A 21,691-nucleotide genomic window follows, 5' to 3' on the forward strand; every position below is an offset into this window, starting at 1 on the left:
AAGTCAGGATGAAGAAAGCTCACAGCTGAAATATACTTACTTCTCTCTTATGTTTTTGTTTCCCCTGCTTCTTTTTAAAACATAAACATTTAGAAGTCTGTCTCTTCTGTTAGCCGCACAAAAGGTAACATCTATAAAACCTGATCTGTTTTGCACTAGAGTGGAGGCTCCCATGGAAGTTTCTCTTAGAACAAAACAGATAGCGGGCTTCCCTGGTGGCGCAGTGGTTGGGGGTCCGCCTGCCGATGCAGGGGATGCGGGTTCGTGCCCCGGTCCGGGAGGATCCCGCATGCCGCGGAGCGGCTGGGCCCGTGGGCCTTGGCCGCTGGACCTGCGCTTCCAGAGCCTGTGCTCCGCAACGGGAGAGGCCGCGACAGTGAGAGGCCCGCGTACCACAAAAAAAAAAAAAAAAGAAGAAGAAAAAAAAAACAGCTTTTCTGGGACTAGTTCTAAGCACAGTATTGAACATTTACTAGAGGAAGAATAACATTATTATTATTATTTTTGGCCGTGCCGCACAGCTTGTGAAATCTTAGTTCCCTGACCAGGGATCGAACCTGGGCCCCTGCAGTGAAAGTGCCGAATCCTAAGTGCTGGACCACCAGGGAATTCGCAGGAGAACATTATTTCTAAACAATATTTCTGAAAAGTTTCCCTGCACCTTTTTGATCCTCAGTCTTATTTCTTTCTTAGGAGAGCCTAATATTCTCAAAAGTCTTGGCTGTTCATTCCACAGTTGATGTATGTCTGCCTTGCTTGCTGCAAATTAATTTGGGAGAGGAGGGGGTAATCTTCCACTCACCAGAAAGCAGTTCACTTCTACACATCTCCCGCTCCTACATTCTCTTACATTGTAGACGTGAGAAATTTCCAAGATGTTAGTTTGACCACCAAGTGTGTTAATTGATTTATATAGCTTCTGACACCAGTATATAGGCGCAAGCCCCAAAATCCAGACTCTTATTTTTGTCCCTGAAAGATGTTTCTATGAGTAGTTACCTGTTTCTGATCCGACATCCATCTGTTATCTCTGGTTGGGTGCTCACAAGTTATCAAGAAGAATTCAAGAGAAACACCTGGTTCCAATTAGCTATCTGCCGTTTTTCCTTCCATGCTAGAGAATTAAGCAGTTTACTGCAATATGGTTTGATAAGGAGGGTGGAGGTTGATTTTTTAAAGAATTAATTGTAATGAATAGCAGATCCATACAATATATAGGCTTGGCCAAAAAGTTCGTTCGGGTTTTTCTGTAACAGCTTACAAAACCCGAACGAACTTTTTGGCCAATCCAATAGTTTGAAATCTACCAGAATAACTCTTACCAATTATAAACATAGCTTACTTAAGTGCAGAGTATATGGGGGCAAAATTCTATCATCTCTTTTCTGATGTTAAAGCAGAAAACTACACAAGAAAGCTTGCTTAAATGAAGTTTCTATGTTCATTTACCATCTTTCTAGCCAGTACTTGCTCTAGGTACAGAGTCTTCCAGGATTGGCAGCTGTGTGTTTTCAGATGAAGAATATTGCATGCCTTGACGCCTCACTATGTGAAGAGCGGGATGGAAAGGAGGTAGCATTTCATATGGAAGGCCTCACCTAAATTGACCAACAGTGACTTCCATACTTCTGTGGGAAGGAATGCCTTATAGGTGTTGAGATAATGATGAGTATGCCTTATTACAGGAAGCTGGAGACAACAACCAGTTCTGCTGGAGGAACCTCTTTTCCTGCATCAACCTTCTGAGGCTGCTCAATAAACTGACCAAATGGAAGCATTCCAGAACCATGGTGAGTGGAGCTTCAGATCATGGTGTCCACCTTTTTTTTATCTTTAGTAAATATGGACTTCTCGCTTTGCGAGCTTTATAGATGGACACTGAATGCTCCATAAGACTTAGCATCTCCTAATTCTGGGTACTTATTCTATGCTAATTATTTACTGGTCCATTTCTTTTCAGGGAGCTGAATATGGACCCTCCCTCAGGGCAGCTCTGGTAGGGAAGTTAGCATTGTATTTTGGATTATAGTCACGCATCTCAGATGATACAAGTCTAAGATTATTCACTGCAGCAGTATTTGTAATCATGAAAGATTGGAAAAAACATAAATGCTCATTAATACCAACTGGTTAAATTATTTATGTACATCTTTATAATAGAATATTAATACAATCATTAAAAAGAATGCGACGGTTCTGTACTGCTGTGAAATAATTTTCAAGATATATTAAATAAAAATCAAGGACCTGCTGTATAAAAAATATTTTAAAATAAAAATAAATAAATAAAATTTAAAAAAAATCAAGGTATGGAACAAGGTGAAAGGGTATGTAGTTGCTATCATTTTTGTTAATAAAAGTAACATACACATACATAGAATTATCTCCAGAAGATACACAGGAAACTGGTAACAGTGGAAAGGGGATGTGTGGCTAACAAAATTTTTTTGCACTTTGAATATTAGAAATTTTGAATTGTGAAATATAAATGGAGTGCTTCCTCTGTTCTTAAAGACTAAGTCTAAGTGGAGCTTGGACCATAGATTTTCCAAAGCTCCCCAGGGTAGTCTGAGGTTAGCCAGGTTTGGCTTAATTTTTCTGTGAGTTGGAAATTCCAAGAAACTTTAGATCCTTATCTTTCTTCATTCCTATCCCTGTTTAAATGGGCAGATGCTGGTAGTGTTTAAATCTGCTCCAATCTTAAAGCGGGCCCTCAAGGTCAAACAGGCCATGCTGCAACTTTATGTGCTGAAGCTGCTAAAAATACAGACCAAGTACCTGGGGCGCCAGTGGAGGAAAAGCAACATGAAAACCATGTCAGCCATTTATCAGAAAGTACGCCACCGCATGAATGATGACTGGGCTTATGGGAATGGTGAGTATTCTCAGAGCTTTTGACCTCTGGGAGTTGCCCAGGATTGAAACAAAACTAAACAAGCATCTCTACTCTTTTGGTATGAATTGTTACATATTTTAGATGAGAAAATATATGATTATAGTCAGGTGCTGTTATACAAACGTTAAGGCACTGCCTCAAATTCTAGCACGTACCCTGTTCCATGTAAACTATGAAAATCCATTTTATAAAACAAGTCAATTGAGGGATAATTACCCCTTTTCAAAACATTCCTTTAAGTGACAGGTTTCTCTGAGAGATTTTTTTTTTAACATCTTTATTGGAGTATTATTACTTTACAATGGTGTGTTCATTTCTGCTGTATAACAAAGTGAATCAGCTATATGTATACATCCCCATATCCCCTCCCTCTTGCGTCTCCCTCCCACCCTCCCTATCCCACCCCTCTAGGTGGACACAAAGCACAGAACTGATCTCCCTGTGCTATGCGGTTGCTTACCACTAACTGTTTTACATTTGGTAGTGTATATATGTCCATGCCACTCTCTCACTTCGTCCCAGCTTACCCTTCCCCCTACCCATGTCCTCAGGTCCATTCTCTACGTCTGTGTATTTATTCCTGTCCTGCCCCTAGGTTCTTCAGAACCATTTTTTTTCTTTTTTTAGATTCCATATGTATGTGTTAGCATACGGTATTTGTTTTTCTCTTTCTGACTTATTTCACTCTGTATGACAGTCTCTCTGAGAGATTTTTAAAAATAAAATAACCTTTTATTATTACAAAGCAGTTAGAAAATACAAGGAAGCAAACATTTTACAATATTACCATATTTATGCCATATTTGAACCGTCCAAAGATTGCCACCAAAACCTTATTGTATGTTCATACAGATTTTTTCCTCTACATATACACATACATTTTATTTATTTATTTATTTATTTATTATTATTATTTTTGGTTGCATTGGGTCTTCATGCTGTGCATGGGCTTTCTCTAGTTGTGGTGAGGGGGGGCTACTCTTCGTTGTGGTGTGTGGGCTTCTCATTGTGCTGGCTTCTCGTTGTGGAGCATGGGCTATAGGCGTGTGGGCTTCAGTAGTTGTGGCACGTGGGCTTCAGTAGTTGTGGCACGTGGGCTCAGTAGTTGTGGCTCACAGGCTCTAGAGCACAGGCTCAATATTTGTGGCACACGGGCTTAGTTGCTCTGCGGCATGTTGGATCTTCCCAGACCAGAGCTCGAACCTGTGTCCCCTGCATTGGCAGGCAGATTCTTAACCACTGCGCCACCAGGGAAGCCCTACATTTTATTTAAATGAAAGCAAATTGTGTATGCTATTTTATAATCTTCTCATTTTTTTATTAATTTTAATTGGAGTATAGTTGCTTTACAGTATTGTGTATAATCTTCCCTTTTTAGTTAACATTATTTCTACCTTTCTATATCAGTACATTTTCATTTTATCTAAAAATCAAGTCCATGTTCAGAATTTCCCAGTTGCCCCAAAATATTCTTTAAAGCTATTCTTTTCCAAGTCATAATCCAACCCAGGACCGCAAATTTCATCTGATTGTTATATCCTTTTATTTGTTTTGAATCTAGCAGGGTTCTTTTTCCCCCCCATAACACTGACATAATTGAAGAACTAGGCCAGTTGTTCTGCAGAATATCCACCTTCTGGATTTGTCTGCTTGCTTCTTTTTTTTTGGCTGCGTTGGGTCTTTGTTGCTGTGTACGGGCTTGCTCTAGTTGTGGTTAGCGGGGGCTCCTCTTCGTTGCGGTGTGTGGGCTTCTCATTGCGGTGGCTTCTCTTGTTGCGGAGCATGGGCTCTAGGCGCGTGGGCTCAGTAGTTGTGGCATGCGGGCTCAGTAGTTGTGGCGCACGAGCTTAGTTGCTCTGCATGTGGGATCTTCCCGGGCCAGGGCTCGAACCCGGGTCCCCTGAACTGGCAGGCAGATTCTTAACCACTGCACCACCAGGGAAGCCCCACCTCATAATCTTAACATAAGCTGCATATAGATTTTTTGTGTGCTGGAGAAGGTTCCATTGAATCAGGAAAGTCTTCAGTAACTGGTTCATCTGGTTCTCCTTGTTGTGCCCCTTCCTGCCTCTTACCATTCCTTGAAAACTGTGATTTCATTCAAGTGGGAAACTCCTATTCCTAAGGAAAGTTCAATAAAGGGAACTGAGTTGCTGTTTTGGAAAATATAATACATATAACTAGTAAGAAAGTGAAGTAATGGAAAGGAAATACAATAAAAAGAAGTCTACCTCCCTCGGGGCCCTCATTTCCTTCTCAGTGGTAATCACTGTTAACCAGTTTCTAGACTCTTCCAAAGATAGTTTCTGCATATATAAGCATATGTATGTGGGCATGTGTATATTTTTTAAACCTGACTGGCAGCGTGTTATATACTTACTTTGTACATTGCTTTTTACAAAAAAGGAATTTCTGAGCAGCTGCATTGTTGGTATCCCATAGACCATGCTCTGTGCTAAGAGGAGCGGTGTCCTGAGGTGTATACATCTTTTTCTTTCTAATCTTCCCAACACAGACATCGATGCCAGGCCATGGGACTTCCAAGCAGAAGAATGCACCTTGAGGGCCAACATTGAGGCTTTTAACAGCCGCCGGTATGACAGACCCCAGGACTCTGAGTTTTCACCTGTGGATAACTGCTTGCAGAGTGTGCTGGGGCAGAGGTTGGATCTGCCTGAGGATTTCCACTACTCATATGAGCTCTGGCTGGAGAGAGAGGTTTTTTCACAGCCCATCTGTTGGGAGGAGCTGCTCCAGAATCACTGACTGAGCTCTTGTCAACAAGCATCTGATAGATGGGGGTTGGCTCCAATAAACGGTGCTCTGCCTACCCTGCCCACTCAGCCTTTGTTTCCAGCTCTAGGAGTGCTTGTCCAGGGTAGCGGTGACCCAGCCTTAGGACATCCAGTGTAGTTCAGGACTATTATGGGGGCAGTTAGGCCTGGAGATAATATAAGGCTGGGAGCCTGAGTGATAAAAAATTGATCTAATTGCCCTGGGGTCATTTGGGTGCCCAGTTGCCCTTGAAATCTGCTGGATCAGTCCTGGACAGGCTCTTCTGTGGGACTGCTCCCTACTTTAGTCTTGCCTAGAACTAGGCTAGCCTTTGCTGGCCCCAAAAGTGAGAATAAGTTTACTATGGCATTTGACTCATGGCATTCATCATAGGTAATGGGAAGTGCAGGTCATAAAATAGGGAGAACATTTCCTTCTTGCTCACCCTGGATTACCAGAGGTTTGGCAAACCCAACTTTGAAATTAAGTCTGTATTTTAAGTTTAAAATTCTGACACTCACCTCTTTCTAAAATCATTAGCTCTGAGATGATTTTTAGAGCAACTGCATCTTCTTTGTGAAGGATGATGATTTCCTATTACCTAAATACTGCATGTTATAGAAGGGTATATTGTGTAGTGTTTTTTCTTTATTAAGAGATCTATGTTCAGTGTGAAAACTATTTCCTTGTGTACTCTGTATAGGGCATGGACTGCTCTGCCACAACCAGTACAAAATAGTCAGGCCTCCTCTAAGGATGTTACATGTTTTTCTGAAACTATTTCAGTCTTAAAATGACTATAGTACATTGCAGAAAATTTTTCTTTTCATCCAATTCATTTTTAAATGACAAGTTATCTACAGGAGGTTTTATTTATTGAGATGGCATGTCCATTTGTGCTCGTGATCGATTTATTTTTTAATTGAATAGAACAGCGAGAGCATCACAGGTTACCATTTTTCTTTGTCTCCTATGTTGATTAATGATTTTTTTCCCTTTTTACCGCTAGCAGTTTCAAAGTGTCATGTGGGTATTTAGCAATACTGTTTCTACCTAGAAGTATTACACATTTCTTTGAAAATATAAGGGTTGATGTACCAACCTCTTTAAACTTCTCCCTTTTACAGCAGAATCACAGTCTTCCCAACCGAAACATGGTTTTTAGAAAAGTTTCTGATTCAATCAGGATCATCTTATTTCTCTTCCGTCCTCAAAATTATGGCATCTATACTTTCAAGCTTTTTTACTTTAAATGCCCCCACCCTGCAACATGGACACTACTGAATCTTTTTTATGATAGCACCAGGCCACTTTAATTGGGCCAGGAGGTCTAGTCAAAATCAGCTTATTTACTCCCTCCTTTGTCAACCACAGTCTCTTTTGAAGTCATGATAGATTGCTTATGATTTCCAAAGGAACTATACCAAAATTCTGATTATAGCTTGAATTTCACCTCTTTGTGCTTTACGGGTAGCAGGATTTCTATTTTTATGGTGAGGTCATGAAGAATGTAAGTATGTAATGGATGAAACTTAAAATAGTCTGTAAATTTTGTCTGAGTAGGACAGCAGTCCTCACTGCAATTAAAGTAATTTACTGAGTATATCATTATTGAACACTATTGAACCCTATTAACCTATGATTTTAAGGTGATTTAAGTGAAAAGACAACTTTCAAGGAAAGAACAATTATCAGTCTATTTATTTTGAACAAATAGTATATAGTATTTAATTTTATCAAGAACAGATAAGTTATCCTCTTAAAAATATGCACGTGAATTCTTTCCAAGGCATAGATGTATGCTAAGCTTTAACATTTCATATTTTTTAATAAATCTTCTCTAAGGGAAAATTAATTCTCAGTGCAGATGGAAAAACTGAGGCACCAAGGATAAATGATTAGTTTCAAATTACATCATTTTTCTACTGACTTTCTGGGACTAGCATTCAGGTACTGATAGCCAGCCCCATATGTTACAGTAACTGATTTGAATCTCCCAATTTGAGAATACATGTGTGTGGTTAGGAATAAATCAGAGTAGCCAACCTCCAATGGTGATTACTGTTACAACACAGAAGAACATTATTTGAGTGATTTATAAAGTAGAAGATTTTTATTTGTGAATATTTCAGTAAAGTTTGTGTTGATTGTTGATAACACTGTTTCTCTACTGAAGCACTTTAATAAAAAGAATTGTACTGGAGTTAGAAATTTGGTCTTTAACTTCTTCAACACAAGAGAATCTTAAAGACATTAGATCTAGAAAGGAAGGGTATAATTAAAGAGACGAATATATAAAATCTTGTATTAGTATTCCCTGGGGCTAGACTGATATAAACAGCTGCAAAATCTCAGTGACTTATGACAAACGTTTTTCTCTTGTTCTTGGTTCTGGCAAGCAGCTGCAGCTCTACTCAACTCAATTGACTTGCTAGATTAGCTCTGCTCTGTATGTTATCTCATTCTGGCACTAGGCTGATGGACTAGCCCTTACCTGGGACATACTCTTCTCATAGTGAAGGGCAGGAGCAAAAGACCAAACCATACCACGAAAACACATTTAAAGCTCCTGCTTGGGGACTTCCCTGGTGGTCCAGTGGTTAAGAATCCATCTTGTAATGCAGGGGACTTGGGTTCGATCCCTGGTTGGGGAACTAAGATCCCACAATCTGCAGGGCAACTAAGCCGGCGTGCTGCAGCTACAGAGCCCACACACTCTGGAGCCCGTGCACTGCAACTAAGACCTGACGCAGCCAATAAATAAATATTTTTTTAAAAAAAGAAGAAATTCCAACTGAACAAACACTACTCACAGAAGAATAAATAAATAAATAAAGCTCCTGCTTGGATGTGGCACAAGTTAAATTGCTCATAGTCCACTGGCAAAAAGCAGTTCACATAGGTGAGCCTAACATTGGTCCAGAGAAGCATACTACCTATAGGGAGGCAAGTTGCAACCAGACATATGGGTAGACAGTGAGTCAGAGCAGCTTCCCAGGGAGCTCTTGAGATTGGTGGTGGGACTATCTGAGAGATTCCTTTTTTTTTTTTTTTTTTTTGGTCACACTGCACAGCTTGCAGGATCTCAGTTCCCCCATCAGGGACTGAACCAGGCTAGGGCAGTGAAAGCCTGGAACCCTAACCATTATGCCACCAGGGAACTCCCTAGAGATTCTTCTTGAGAATATCAACAGGTTTCCAGTGAATATTTGAAAACACTCATTTCAGTGCTTTATGCTGATACTTGCAGTGTGGCTTTCTTGACCTTCCTTGCTCATAGATCCCCAGCTCTTCCACCTAACAATTATTAATCATTGTTTATTAAAGACAAGTGCTTTGATGGTTTCTGTTTGTCCCCCAAGTAGTGGTAAGTTAGAATTCATTCCTCTAGTCCTTCTTGAGATGACCCATATTTACAATAAAACTAGCTGAGATTAAGAATGCACCTGTGGGGAAATTCCCTGGCGGTCCAGTGGTTAGGACTCGGTGCTTTCAATGCCGGGCCCTGGGTTCAATCCCTGGTTGGGGAACTAAGACACCACAAGCTGTGCAGCACCGCCCCCCCCAAAAAAAGTTCACCTGCGCTTTTGGAACAAAAATGACACTTGTTCATACAACAATCAAACTCACAACTTTGGTCTCATTGGATGCTATAATTGATGAGCTCTGTAACCACCTAAGTATCCTTAACTTTTTTTTCTAATTAATTTTTTTTTTTTTTGGCTGCATAGGGTCTTCGTTGCTGCATGCCGGCTTTCTCTAGTTGCGGTGAGCGGGGGCTACTCTTCGTTGCGGTGCAAGGGCTTCTCACTGCTGTGGCCTCTCCCGTTGCGGAGCACGGGCTCTAGGACCATGGGCTTCAGTAGTTGTGGTGCGTGGGCTCAGTAGTTGTGGCTTGTGGGCTCCAGAGTGCAGGCTCAGCGGCTGTGGCACGTGAGCTCAGTTGCTCCACAGCATGTGGGATCTTCCCGGACCAGGGCTCGATCCCGTGTCCCCTGCATTGGCAAGAGGCTTCCCAACCACTGCGCCACCAGGGAAGCAATCTAACTATCTTTATCTTTTGCCATATTCACAGGTTTCAGGGTTGAGGACATGGACATATCTTTTGGAGGGCCACCATTCAACCCACTAAAACTCATCAGACACTAACAAATAGCAATATTGATTCATTTACTCTTATCAGTATTAGAGGTTTAAGGCAAGACCCAGGGAAGTTATTTTTATCTAGAAAATACTTGCAGCTATTGATGTAGTCAAAGGAGATTCAAGTAAAGAAAGAGTTTTAGGCTTGGGTAGAGGATATGACATGAGGGAACATGTGTAAAACTGAAGAATACATTTATGTATTGGCAGTTTTGTTAAGAAGATACATGCAAAAAATTCAGATGATTTTCAAAGTACACAAAGAAAAATGTAATCTCCCAACCCAGATCTCTTATCTCATTCCCCAGAAGTAATCACTGCCAATATTTTTTTCTATTTTTTATTCTTTCAGAAAATCCCCATGATAATACCCATCTCCTCCTCATCGACATTTTTATTTTACAATGAGGAGCACAATGTACTGTTCTGTTCTTGCTCTTATCGTTTATCCTGGAGATCTATTTTTCTATATCAATATTCTCTTATATGACTATAAATTTAATATATCAAAAAATTAAATCAGATAATTCTTCCCTAACACTGCTTTCAGACATTTTCTAGCTAGGAAGAAATGTTATATGAAAGGGTATAGATGGGAAGAATAGGGTGTGTGTGTGTGCATCTGCATGTGTGTATGTTGTGGTGGCGGATGAGGTGAAGGGAGATTCACTCAGTTCTCATAGCAATAGGCCAAAGCAATCTGAAATGTAATTTCCTACAAGCAGTTTTTCTGGTCATTCAGACACCCCCAGATCCTGTAAATGGAATAAGATTGGGCCTGAGTGGGCTATGGGGAGATGTTCAGCCTATTTGCTCCTTCAGTAATTAGCCAGATTTAAATTTCAAAAAGGAAGAATTTTAAATTTTTACTTTTATAGAAAAGAAAATAAAGTCTTTCAAAGGAACTGCAAGAGTACAAAAGTCATCCCACCTCTGCTCAAACACCTTTGGTGACTGTGACTTTCTTACTAAATAAGATAGCGCCATCTGTCCCCTTGCCTCCAAATGGAAACATTACTTTGAACATTCTGTAACTTTTTGTTCAAATGCTTAATGGAGCTGTCAGGACAAAGATTCTCCATGTGGATGCCTGTGAAAATATGTCTTTGCTGGAAGATGTGAGATGTTTTACCCAGAAAGGCCTTGCAGCATAAGAGCTCAGACTGACAGTGCTGGACCCAACTTGGTGAGTTATTATACCCAGGCTCTGCCTCCATTAGCTGTGTGATAACTGACTAGTTATTTCATCTCTCTATGTCTCAGATTCCCCATCCATAAATGGGGATAATAACACTACCTACTTTCTAGAGTTGTAAGGATTAAATGTGTCAATATAATAGTGCTTAGAATAATGCTTGTTAAACATGAGTGTTCAAAAATTGCTGGTTATTTCCACCTCATTCCCCTCCCTATTAAAGAATCCCCCAGCAAGAATAATAAATAGCATTTAAATTCTCTAGCTCAGGGATCAGCAAACTATAGCCCATGGGCCAAAACTGGCCCACCAACATTTTTATACAGCCTGTGAGCTAAGAATGTTTTTTTATTACATTCTTAAATGGTTGAGGGGAAAAATCCGTAGACAAAAAATACTTTATGACACATGAAAATTCTATGAAATTCAAATTTTAGTTTCCATAATAGTTTTATTGCAACACAGCCACACTCATTTGTTTATATGTTGTCTATAAATGCTTTCATTCTACATCAGCAGAGTTGAGTAGTTGGAAAAAAGAGGACATGAGAACTGAAAAGTCTAAAATATTTACTGAGTTTGCCAACCCCTGCTCTAGATAGTTTCCTGAGTCTGCCCTGCCTGGTCTTACTGTACCCCAAGGTTCTCACTGCTGGGACCCTAGTAACTGACCAGAGATTATCTGCAAAGAACATTTTATTTTTTCTGTAACCTCCTGTTCAAAATTAGGACTATACTGGGTGAAGTGAACAGTGCTATACTGTTGAACTTAATGAGATAAAAAGAAAAAGAGAAGGAAGGGAAGGAGGAAGGGAGGGAGGAAGAGAGACCACCAGAGTAGAGAGGAAGAAATAGGATTATTTATTTATTTATTTATTTATTTATTTTTGGCTGTGCTGGGTCCTCACCTCTGTGCGAGGGCCCTCTCCAGCTGCTGCGAGCAGGGGCCACTCCTCACTGGGTGCGCCAGCCTCTCACTATCGCAGCCCCTCCCGCTGCGGAGCACAGGCTCCAGACGTGCAGGCTCAGCAGTTGTGGCCCACAGGCCCAGCCGCTCCGCAGCACGTGGGATCCTCCCAGACCAGGGCTCGAACCCACGTCCCCCGCATTGGCAGGCAGACTCCCAACCACTGCACCACCAGGGAAGCCCCAGAAATAGGAATTTTTAAATGTAACTTCTAAGAAAGATAGTGATAGAATATTCTAAGTTTGAATATTCTAAGAATGTGCACTTTAATTCTGGTAATTTTTTTTTAAAGAACAGCACAGTTAATGTTACTATTTATAAAGAAGACATAGGATGTGTACTCATAAACAAAATTAACTAGTACTTTTCCAATGTGAGTTTGAATAGTTATCTAAATTTAACATCATCTTCCAATTTATACAGGAAGATTTGTTCGGTTCTTGTAGAATAAACGGATCTTAAGTGCTAAACATTAAGAGATTCTTAAGTGGACTGGTGTTTAAGAAAAATGCTTATGTTGTCAATGACATTTTCCTTTGATTCTAACAGTAACCTGCGTTCTTTGTTATAAGGAAGTCTGCCTTTCAGCCCCACCCCCCAGCAGCCCTCCTCACCTCCCTTCAGGTCAATGCTAGGGCTTTCTCCAGTGCAAAGGCTGACGACCCATTTGGTCAATGGAAGATGGTGCTGCCATTGAAGCTGTACCAATTGTCACTAGACCGTTCATTTTATGTTTCACCTGTCCACTGACAAATCGTGCTTTCTTGTGCTTTCTATCTTTTTTTTCAGACCTCCAATCTGGAACTCAGGAAAAGCAGGACTAGAACAGCTTTGGGAGTGAGCCCAATAGGGGTTAACCTGAGAGAGTTGTGATGACCCAAAGAAGTGTACACAGGCAGTGTGAGCCACCCCTACCCAGGGAGTAAGGCGCCAGCAGAGGAGAAAGCACAGGCAGAAGGCAGGAGAATTTGCCATGTCAAGGGCCTATGTACTCAAAAAAACTACCAGACAAATTAAAAGCCATTGGAACTTGGGTTTGCTTTGTTGATGATTAGAGAAAGCAAATGCATGAGAACCTGGTACACAAATACTCCCCTTTGGAAGTGAGGTCATCAATCAAAAGAAGGAAAACAAAAAAACACCTTACCCTTGGTTGCAGAGCCTTTCAGGACCCCACCCCTGCTTCTGGGTCCAGTCTTATCCTCCTGCCTTGGGCCTGCAATGTCCTGTCCCCTGACCTTGGCATAGCTGACTCCTCCTTATCACCCAAATCTCAGTTAAACCTCAGAGAGACCTTCCCCATTCACCAGTCTAAAAGAGTAGTCAGCTATCATCGTATCAGTTTAATACACCCAATGTAATACATCCTGTTGCACCCATCATTTTTAATGTCTGCCACGTCCCCCATTTGACACCACCCCCCCAAAAAAAAGAACTTTTCTGCGTTCAGGGCTGAATTCCCAGGGCCCAAAACTGAGTGTCAGGCACACGACAGATGCCTAATAACTTGAATAAAAAGAAATGAGTCATTAAAATGAATGAGGGTCCAGCTTCTAAACTGTATATTCAACTGCGGGGAGGAGGATGTCAGGATGACTTCAAGGTTGGAAGCATAACTGAATCCACTGTATCCTTGTGTAATCCCACGACGGGTATGAGAACCTTTTTCAGGCGCTTTTAAAAAACATTTTGTAATGTTTGTATTATTACAGGCTCTTTTACAAACATTTCCCCATGTTATTTTCATTTCAATCCTCAAAGGCTTTATCTCATTTTGCAAAAAAGGTCATGGAGTCTTCGATAACTTCTCCAACGTCAGCCAGTGAGTGACCTAGCTCTCACGCACAGCCGAGTCCGCCCACTCCAAGGTCAGTACGGTACACGCGGAGCATCGCCCGCCCGGCCGGCTTTGGTCAGGAGCTCGCCTGCGCCCTCCTCGGTCGCCCAAAGCCAGCCTCCCCCGCGCGGAACCCGGGTTCCGGGCGTCTGCAACCTTAGCCGCAGTCGCGCGAGGTGAAATGGCCCAGCCAGGGCAGCGAGGCCAGCAGGGGACGGAGGCTGCTCTCATGAAGGCGGTTGCGGGCGGGCTGGGCGGACTGGGCGGGCCGGGCTCCGTCCAAAGGCTGGGCGCCAGGCCCCGGTGTCCTGGCAACAGGTAAACACTGAGCGGCCCCGCCCCCCGCGGCGCCCGGTGTGTTGCTCACCACCCGCCGGCAACCGCGAGCCCAGCGCCTCAGCCCGCGAGGCGCGGTCGTCCGAGACGCGCAGCCCGCAACCTGGTTGCGGTGGGTGCCCCAGCGTGTAGTGGCGGCGGCCCAGTGGCTGACTGACCCCTCACCCCGCCGGGCTCCCCTGAGCGCCTCGGCCTCCTCGCGCCGCGCCGCGGGAGCGGGCTCCTGGGAAGCGTGGCGAAGTCCCAGGCTTGCGGCGGTTCGTGGGCGAGAGCGGAGGTGGCAGTCCCGTGAGCCGCAGGAATGGGCGCGGGGGCGCCGCCCCCAAGCGACGCGGAGAACTGGGGTCTCTTTCAGGATTAGGAACCCATGCCACACTCACCTGCTCAACTGAGAAAGCATTACCATGGTAATACACGTCTTATTTAAGTGTAAGAGGTTCCCAGGCTCTTGTTAAATTAGTTTAATACTGTTTGCCTCGTAGAGGCACGCTTTACTAAGATTTGCCCGCGCCACGAGATTGGTGCCTTTATCTCCTCGCGTTGGTGGTGGTGTCCAGTCCAGTGATCTGAACGCTTTGGGTCAAGATGAGGTGGGAGAGGGGTTTGCTAGGTGGTCTGCGCCCGCCCAAGGGGACGGCAACCGCAGAGTCAGGCTGAGCCCTTTGTGTGTTTGTGTGAGTTGGTTGGTTGCAGTCCCTTGGTTCTGTTGAGCAATTTTCACACCCAGAAAATGCCCAGGGCGCCAGTATGTGCCAACGGCGACTGGCCAGGCATCTAGCTTCTGCTGCCCCCGCTAGGGTCCCAGGTGGGATTCCTCTCGGTGGATTATGGAATTAGAAAATGAGCCTTGGTGGGACTCGGAGTGCCTGCTGTAGAGAGTGATTCTTCCTTCCAACCTCAGTTTGAGGAAAGGCTTTGGAAGGAGACCTTTTGTGCAGGGAGTTCTTGGGTTTATGCCCAGGAAATCTTGCAACATCCTTACTTCCATCTGAACCCCAAGTCGTTGGCTGACAGAGCTACATCTTAAACCAAACCTCACTGATGCCAAACCTTCATTTCCAACTTCCTGCTGGATCTCTCCATCAGAGAGCCTTTTCAAACTGTGTGCAAAATCCAGCTCTTTTAACCACTACCATCTCTGCACTTCCCAATGGCACGTTCATTCTCCTGGCCGCAAACTCGAAAGCATTCCTGTTCCTGAGTCCTCATCCAGCCTCTTGTGACCTGCCTGCCACTGTTGGTCAGGCCCTCCTTACTACCACCTGCCTGGTTCTGGCAGTAGCCCCCTATCACTGTTCAGGGGCTGTCCATCTCCTCTGTCCTTCCCTGCCAGTTTGATCAACCCATAATGGCTGTGACCAGGTCCTCAGGGACTTTCCACTGTCTGCTGAACTAGGCACTGCTCTGCTTGAGCTTGGCACTGGTAAGCTCTGGAGCCCTTGGTAAGGGGGCCTCAACCTCTTGAGCTTTATCTACCATATTATCTTCTCTGCTTTAAAAAACAAAACCAAAACCACATCCCACATAGACCTGCATTCTTCTGGAAGTCTTCTGCACCTTCCCCACCCCGAATGATCAATCTACTTAAAGACGGACCCACCTCTGAAGTACCTCCTGCTCCCCTGTTGCCTCCTAAGCACCCGTAGCCTTCTGCACCTCACTTACTGTGCTTTGCCTGTTTCTTGGAAAGTCTTACTCCTCACCCCCATTAGACTGTAGTATAGAAATGTGTTTGGTAAACCTGTGTTTCTTCCAGTGTGTTGCGTGTAAAAGCACTAAATAAATATCTCTTGATTTAAATTGAGAGCTATTCCCTGGTTACTTCACGTGGTTGACACTGCCATTTTCTTTCAGAGGCCAGGAAACTGAAGCAGAATGGTTTAATAAGTAAAGCCATTTAAGCTGATGGCTTCTCACTGCTCCTCGGATAAAGGTCAAACCTTGCAAAGGCCAAAGCTTGCAAGGCCTACAGGCCAGAGCTGTACGCTGCCTACTTTTCCAGCCTCAACTCCTCTCACTGCCCCCATGGTTGTTGCTTACAGGCCAGTCACACTGACCTTTTTTTTTTTTTTTTTTTTTTTGGTCCCTTTGACTTGAAAGGTTGTTTGCTCTGCCTGGGAATTCCCTACCCCTCAGCCCACAGGCCATTCTTCAGGAATCCTTCTTCCTTCATGTCCCAGATGAGGTCACTCCCTGCCCATCCCATGTCATCATAATGCCATGTACCCTGGGCTTCCTTCACAGCATAGTTGGTAACTAAATGTGTTTGTGATTTTCCCCCTCACTGGACTGTAAGTTTCTTGAGGGCGGGAGCCCAGATCTGCTTTGCTCTCCATCTAACATGAGGCCTCATGCACAGGAAGTATTTGTTAAAAATTTGTTAAATGAATGAAGGAGGCATCTTAAAATCCAGAGAAGGAGAAATCTACATTTGCTTTCCCTGAGTTGCATTTTATTCACTCAGGATATTTTATTCATCCCTACAATATGCCAGACATTTTTCTAGGTCCTGAAAGTTCAGTGAACTCATAGACAAAACCTCTGGTTAGGGAAACATACAATAAATACGCAAACAAAAAAATATATTATTAAATAGTGAATGCTTAGGGTAAGGAGATGGAAAATGACACTGCTGGGAGGGTTTTGTTTTGTTTTACATTTATTTATTTTATTTATTTAGTTTTGGCTGCATTGGGTCTTCATTGCTGCGCGTGGGCTTTCTCTAGTTGCGGCGAGCGGGGGCTACTCTTCGTTGCGGTACGCGGGCTTCTCATTGCGGTGGCTTCTCTTGTTGTGGAGCACAGGCTGTAGACGCACAGGCTTCAGTAGTTGTGGCGCATGGGCTTGGTTGCTCTGTGGCATGTGGGATCTTCCCAGACCAGGGCTTGAACCCGTGTCCCTGCATTGGCAGGCAGATTCTTAACCACTGCGCCACCAGGGAAGCCCTGGGAGGATTTTAAAGAGGCCATCTGTACCTCCTCCCCCTTTGCCTGGGACAGTGCCAGTTAATGTTTGTTGAAGTGTCTTGTTTTGGGCAATAAATTATATGGTCACCCTAATTATAGATAGAATAGAGGCATGATGTCTGGGAGGTTTTTCTGAAGAGGTGGTTTTTGAGCAGAGGCTAACACAAAGGTAAGAAACAAATTATGCTCTCTGTGAAAATCTGCAGGAAGAGGAGGGATTAGGGAAGAGCTTGGCAAGTTTGGGAATTAGAAAGAAGGAATGGTCTTCATTAAGGAGTTCAGAGAGTTTTAAGTCAGGAGCTCTGTGTTCTGCACCCAGGAATAGTCAAGAGCCATGGAGCTGTATTCAACCAACCAACCAGCTCAGAAACTGAAAACTTTCACTCCCTTACAATAATTTCCTAACAGACTTATTGAGGTATAATTGATGTACAATAGATTGTGCATATTTAAAATGTACAGTTTCAGCTTGGCATAGGCATACACTCATTAAGCCATCACCACATTCAAGACTTATGATTTGCAGATATTTTCTCCCAGTCTGTGGCTTTGTCTATCATTCTTCTAACTATATCTTTTGAAGACCACAAGTTTTAATTTTGATGTTGAATTTATCAATTTGTTCTTTCACAGACATCAATTTGGATATCATACCCAGGAAATCTTTGCCTAACCCAAGGTCACAAAGGTTTTTTTCTATATTTTCTTCTCTAAGTTTTGTAGTTTTGGGTTTTATATTTAGGTCTATGAGCCATTTGAGTTAATTTTTGCATATGGTGCAAATATGGATCGAAGTTCATTTTTTTGCAAACGGATATTCATTGTTCCAGCACCATTTATTGAAAAGATTATCCTTGTTCTGCTGAATTGCTTTGGTGCTTCTGTTGAAAATCAATTGAATCAATTGTTTGTGTATGTGTTGATCTATTTCTGGACTCTTTATTCTATTAATCTTAATACCAATACCATACTGTCTGCATCCTGAAGCTTTATAATAATTCTAGAAATAAGGTATTATTAGTCCTTCAAATTTGTTCTTCTTTTTCAGAGTTCTTTGCATTTCCATATGAATTTTAGAATCATCTACAAAAAGAAGAGAACTTTGAATAAAAATGTCAGACTTTGGTGTGAATCTTAGTTCTCAAACCGTTTTAGAGATTAAAACACACACATTATTGGGGGCAGTTATTCCACGTAAGTCAAGCATGTTTGACATGCAAAAAAGTATAAAATCAGAAAGGAAGCCAAGACTCAAAATCTTTAAGAGCTTATGGCAGTGCACATCCCACACCCCAAGATGATGCTTTATCAGGAGATGCAGTTATCATATGGGACTCCATATTGTTTCTCTTCATTTGGATTTCCTCACAGAAGCTGGGCCACTGTGTTGCAAGATATATCTCATCTTCATTTCTAGGTTTTGAATCTAGGAATGTCCTCCATTTCATTTCACACAGTGTATTTTAGTGTTTTTAACACATTGACTATGTTTCTCTTTTTTTAACTTGGGACATTTTTAAAGTGAGATGCTATGAACAGGACATCTATTTTACACAAACATTTAGCCCTTGCAGTCATTCTTTTTTTTTTTTTTTTTTTTTTTTTAATACGCAGCCCTCTCACTGTTGTGGCCTCTCCCGTTGCGGAGCACAGGCTCCGGACGCTCAGGCTCAGCGGCCATGGCTCACAGGCCCAGCCGCTCCGCGGCATGTGGGATCTTCTTGGACCGGGGCACGAACCCGTGTCCCCTGCATCAGCAGGCGGACTCTCAACCACTGCGCCACCAGGGAAGCCCCCTTGCAGTCATTCTTGATAACTTACACACTCCTCCTTTCCCTTGCCTAGAAGAGACACTTTTTCAATAATGCATTCCCATCATTTATTTTCTGTATGGTTGGGTCATAGGACACAGAGAATTCCATTCAGCTTTGTGCAGCTCTAGCAAAACTTTGGAGATAGTTTATTCTCAGGTTAGGATGGTAGCCATTCCTTTGCCGGGAGGGCATTAACCTGGCAGTGTGCTTGTAGCCAGAGCACAGCCCCTGAGCCTGGTGGATGCTGGTTTGCACTGGGACCTTGCAGAGCCTCTGCATTTCCATTTTTAAGGCGGAAATGATACCTCCTTCCCTTGAAACACAGCTCTGAGGATTAGCAGTGATAAAGGTGATGGCAACATCCTTCACTGAGTGCTTTCTTCGTGTCAGACACTGGCTAAGTGCCTTATGTTCGTGCCTCACTTAATCCTCGTGACTGTTTAATGAGGTAGAGACTATCACATAACAAATGCCAAAATATGTATTTGATCCTAATTATCTGTTTTAATTTAATTTTTATTCGGAAAATTTCCAAACATGCACAAAAATAGAATACTAAAATGAATCCCTATATAGCCGTATCTCAGATTCAGAAATTATAAGCATTTTGCCACATTTGCTTCATCGATACTTTATTTGGGGGGGAGGGGGAGGAGGAAGGTGCAGTATTTTAAAGCAAATCTCAGGCCTTCTTTCATTTCATTCCTACAGATTTTAGTGTGCATCTCTGAAATGTGGGAGCATTTTCTTCCATGACCCAATGCCATTGTCAGACCTAATAGAATTAACAATTACTCGATATTGTCAAATGTCCTCAGTTGCCAAAAAAAAGGTCTTTTCATGGCTTGTTTGTTCTAATCAAAATGCAGAGTCCGGGCTTCCCTGGTGGCGCAGTGGTTGAGAGTCCGCCTGCCGATGCAGGGGACACGGGTTCGTGCCCCAGTCCGGGAAGATCCCACATGCCGCGGAAAGGCTGGGCCCGTGAGCCATGGCCGCCGAGCCTGCGCGTCCGGAAGCCTGTGCTCCGCAACAGGAGAGGCCACAGCGGTGAGAGGCCCGCGTACCGCAAAAAAAAAAAAAAAAAAAAAAATGCAGAGTCCACACATTAGTTGCATTAGGTTGGGTCTTTTTTTTTTTTTTTTAGTTTTCTTGGCGGGGGGTGGTTAGTTTTTGTTTTGTTTTGTTTTGTTTTTGAAAGAAAGGAAACAGGAGAACGCTTCTTCTTTGCTAAAAGAGTGTCTCCTCTGGGGAGGTGTGTGAGAGATGGGGAGCCGTGAACCATGAGAATTACCCTTGGCACCAGCCTTCCCTTCCCCGTACACTCATTCCCCTCGGAGCCCTCTGTCCTTTCGCCTTCTCTCCTCGCCCTGGGTCACCTCATTATAGTTCACCCTCTCGTTGAATGACACAGCCCACAATGTCTAGGTGTTGAGTCGTACCTCAGTTTCTCCGCCTTGCTCTCCCAGTCTCTGGGCGCTTGAATCAGGTTGGGTCTCTTTTAAACTGGGGATCTTAATAGGCATTTGTTGAATCAGACTGCATATGACTTCTTTTCCCACTCCATGCAAGTTTTTTTTGTTGTCACAGTTTTTTCCTTTTAGGAATTTTTTTTCTTAAGTTCGGTAGGAAACGTAGAAATTTATATAATGTCAATGTTATAAAAACTAATCTTTGCCCCGTATATATACCTGTCTTTGAAAGCCAGGTAAAGGGAAAAGAAAAGGCCGAGGCAAGTCCCATGGGAAAAAGCAGAAGAAACCGGAAGTGGACATCTTCAGCCGCGCCGCGATGCTGAACCTCTACTACATCGTCCACAACGTCGCCGGCTGCCTGCACCTGCGCGGCTTCCGCTGGCCAGGCGCTACCAAGTCAAAGAAGGGGAAAAACAAGACTTAAGCCAGACCATTTCCCAGCTTCTCTCTACTACAGAGGACAGAACTTGGGGAAGAGAAATCAGGATAATACCACTGTTGCAAGCAAAATAGACTTTACTGAAGACAATTTGAGATGCAAGCTAAGTGTGCTTTTCAGTGGTAGTTAATGCTAAGTGCATTTTACTTCCTCAGCTAAACCTGGGTATGGTGAGCCACTTTGGTTTTTCAGAAGTTAAGAGGGGGAGAAAAAGTCCGAGTAATTCCCACACGGTGGTGGAATTGATAGGACTTTAAAAAATTATTATAAGTCTGGGTCAGAATTAAACCTCGCTCTCCAAAGGCAGTTCTAGCTTGCATGAGTTGTTTTCTTTTACCAAAGGGGGTCTGTTATTTAGAAAAGACATAGCAAAAAGCACAGAATTTGCTTATGTGTCCCTCTTTTGGGCATAGTTTCCCTTCCTCATCTTTTTCTGGAAAAATAATAAATACTTTGTATCTATAATTTTCTTCTCAGAGGTCTGACTCTTGTCTGATTCGAATTAGCCACAGACAGCGGTAGAGACCAGGGTTGTCAGTCCTGCTCTGAACCTGCTAGTGTGCAGGAACAGCGGCTCAAATGAGCTGACAGCGTCAGTGGTTGGAGCACAGGGAGAAGAGGGCCAGTCAGCCCTCATCCCTCCTTTCTCTTTCACCCGACTCTTCTTCGTCTTTTTCTACACACTTACATCTTCCCACCTTCTGCAGCCTTTCTTTTAAACTTGGCTAACTCTGAGTTTTGGAGTTGGTGCTAGAAATGTGCCTTGGACATTCTTTTTTTATATATATCTAAATTTATTTATTTTATTTTATTTATTTTTGGCTGCGTTGGGTCTTCGTTGCTACGCGCGG

The 21,691-nt window shown here is 43.0% G+C and overlaps 2 protein-coding genes across 3 annotated transcripts in view; both read left to right on the forward strand.

The window, feature by feature from the left end:
• Positions 1-5,662, forward strand: part of STRIP2 (striatin interacting protein 2) — a gene marked incomplete at both ends in the record, with an annotated part of 42,067 nt that extends 36,405 nt beyond the window's left edge. Inside the window, 3 exons of one of the 2 annotated variants that reach the window (XM_079711471.1) lie at positions 1,686-1,790; positions 2,671-2,875; positions 5,412-5,662. In XM_079711471.1, coding sequence (XP_079567597.1) covers positions 1,686-1,790; positions 2,671-2,875; positions 5,412-5,662 — 561 coding nt within the window. The remainder of the gene's footprint in view (positions 1-1,685; positions 1,791-2,670; positions 2,876-5,411) is intronic. The other variant, XM_079711472.1, reaches the window with a different exon arrangement.
• Positions 5,663-14,436: 8,774 nt separating this feature from the next.
• Positions 14,437-21,290, forward strand: SMKR1 (small lysine rich protein 1). Its single transcript, XM_079711074.1, has 2 exons — positions 14,437-14,556; positions 20,631-21,290. Exons 1-2 carry the CDS (start codon positions 14,554-14,556, stop codon positions 20,823-20,825), a joined length of 198 nt encoding a protein of 65 aa, XP_079567200.1. The 5' UTR covers positions 14,437-14,553; the 3' UTR covers positions 20,826-21,290.
• The last annotated feature ends 401 nt before the right edge of the window (positions 21,291-21,691 follow it).

Source organism: Hyperoodon ampullatus, assembly GCF_949752795.1.
Source record: "Hyperoodon ampullatus genome assembly, chromosome: 9".
NCBI lineage: Eukaryota > Metazoa > Chordata > Mammalia > Artiodactyla > Ziphiidae > Hyperoodon > Hyperoodon ampullatus.